Source organism: Atta colombica, unplaced genomic scaffold (genome assembly GCF_001594045.1).
Source record: "Atta colombica isolate Treedump-2 unplaced genomic scaffold, Acol1.0 scaffold30, whole genome shotgun sequence".
Taxonomy (NCBI): domain Eukaryota; kingdom Metazoa; phylum Arthropoda; class Insecta; order Hymenoptera; family Formicidae; genus Atta; species Atta colombica.
Genome location: NW_017259404.1, coordinates 104,773 through 106,362, shown reverse-complemented (window position 1 = coordinate 106,362; position 1,590 = coordinate 104,773). Strand labels below are relative to the sequence as shown.

At 36.8% G+C, this 1,590-nt stretch overlaps 1 protein-coding gene across 1 annotated transcript; it reads left to right on the top strand.

The window, feature by feature from the left end:
- The first annotated feature begins 426 nt into the window (after nucleotides 1-426).
- Nucleotides 427-780, top strand: LOC108690203. Its single transcript, XM_018197387.1, has one exon. The coding sequence runs from the start codon at nucleotides 427-429 to the stop codon at nucleotides 778-780; it is 354 nt and encodes a 117-aa protein (XP_018052876.1).
- The last annotated feature ends 810 nt before the right edge of the window (nucleotides 781-1,590 follow it).

The following is a 1,590-nucleotide window of genomic DNA, read 5'->3' as shown; positions in this document are numbered from 1 at the left end:
TTATTCGCAATGTCTAAGAAACATCTGCTGGGTAATGAATTGCACACTCCGACGAGAAAAAATTTTCTGCGAAGACACGTCATAGTACACGGAATATAATGATCTGTGGCAGGCGGTTGTGATCGAGATGTATCCTTATACGCTATTCAACAGAGGTTACCACTACATTCTCACCGTTATCGACGTACTGAGTAAGCACGCATGGGTCGAGCCGCTTAAAACCAAGAGCAAGACCAATGAAGTGACAAAGGCGATCGCAAAGATAATTCGAGATGATGTCCGAAAAATTTGCATACTGACAGAGAAAAGGAACTTTACAACTCGGATGTGCAGAAACTCTTGAAGAAGTAACATCAACCATTATTCTACGTATTCTATAATGAAGGCCTCGGTTTTCGAACGGTTAAACGTACATTGAAAAACGACATGTGGAAACAATTTACGCACAATGGAAATTACAAAATCATCCTACTGCATCTCGTATTAAATTACAACGCGCGCATCGAACTATTGGTATGCGTCCCGTCGACATTACCTTGCGATCGCCGACAGGCGATCTTAACCACGATTTACAATCACGTAAAAATTGCCATCCGCATCCGATACAAAGTGGGTGATTCAGTACGCGTGATCAAATTTAAGACAGTCTTTGATAAAGGACACGCCGAATTGGAGCAGGAGGCGTTTAAAATTATTAAAGTGCAACAAACTAATCCAGTGACGAATCTTCTGGAAGATTCTCGCGGAAAACCTATTGCTGAAGGAATACGAATTGCATAGTTAATGTCGTTAACCCCGACGTGTATCACGTTAAAAAGATGTTGCGCAAAAAGGGGAAAGATTTACGTGAAATGGTTGGGATTTGACAATTCATACAATTCGTGGATACATAAAGATAATGTGTTGTAAACTTATATTTATTATAAAAATATAAATATGTATTATACATATTATAAATATCATATACATATTATATTGTACATATTATATATTATATCTATTTACACACTATTATACTATTATACATACTATATTGTATATATTATACATACTATATCAGAGCTCGATAAAATTTGTACTTCTCGGCCGATTTTCGACTTGGCTCCGCCTTTTGCTTTTCCCCTACAGACAGAATGAAGCAATACGTAAGATTAAGCGCTTATGTGTTACTTCATTCTATTTTAGTTATGTAACGAAAAATGAACGAAAAAAAAAGATATAGAATGAAGTTTACAGCGTGAGCGCTCAAAGCGGATGAACCTCATGTCTGTGAGCGTTATACATTTCTAAACGTTGAGCGGCATTTGGATTGCGAAACGAGAGGTGAGGGGAATAACAGAAGGCGGAACTAAGTCGAAAAATCAGCCGAGAAGTGCAAATCTTATCGAGCTCTGTATTACATTATACATAGTATATTGTACATATTATTATACATATTATACATGTTATTATACATATTAAACATATAAATATGTTTTATTTACATCAGTAATGCCTCCATGGCAGCGTTTTGATGGAACCTGGCACGAACATACCGCTCGTCGTGCGGACTTAAAGATTTTTATTTCTGATCGTGTACATTTCATGCAA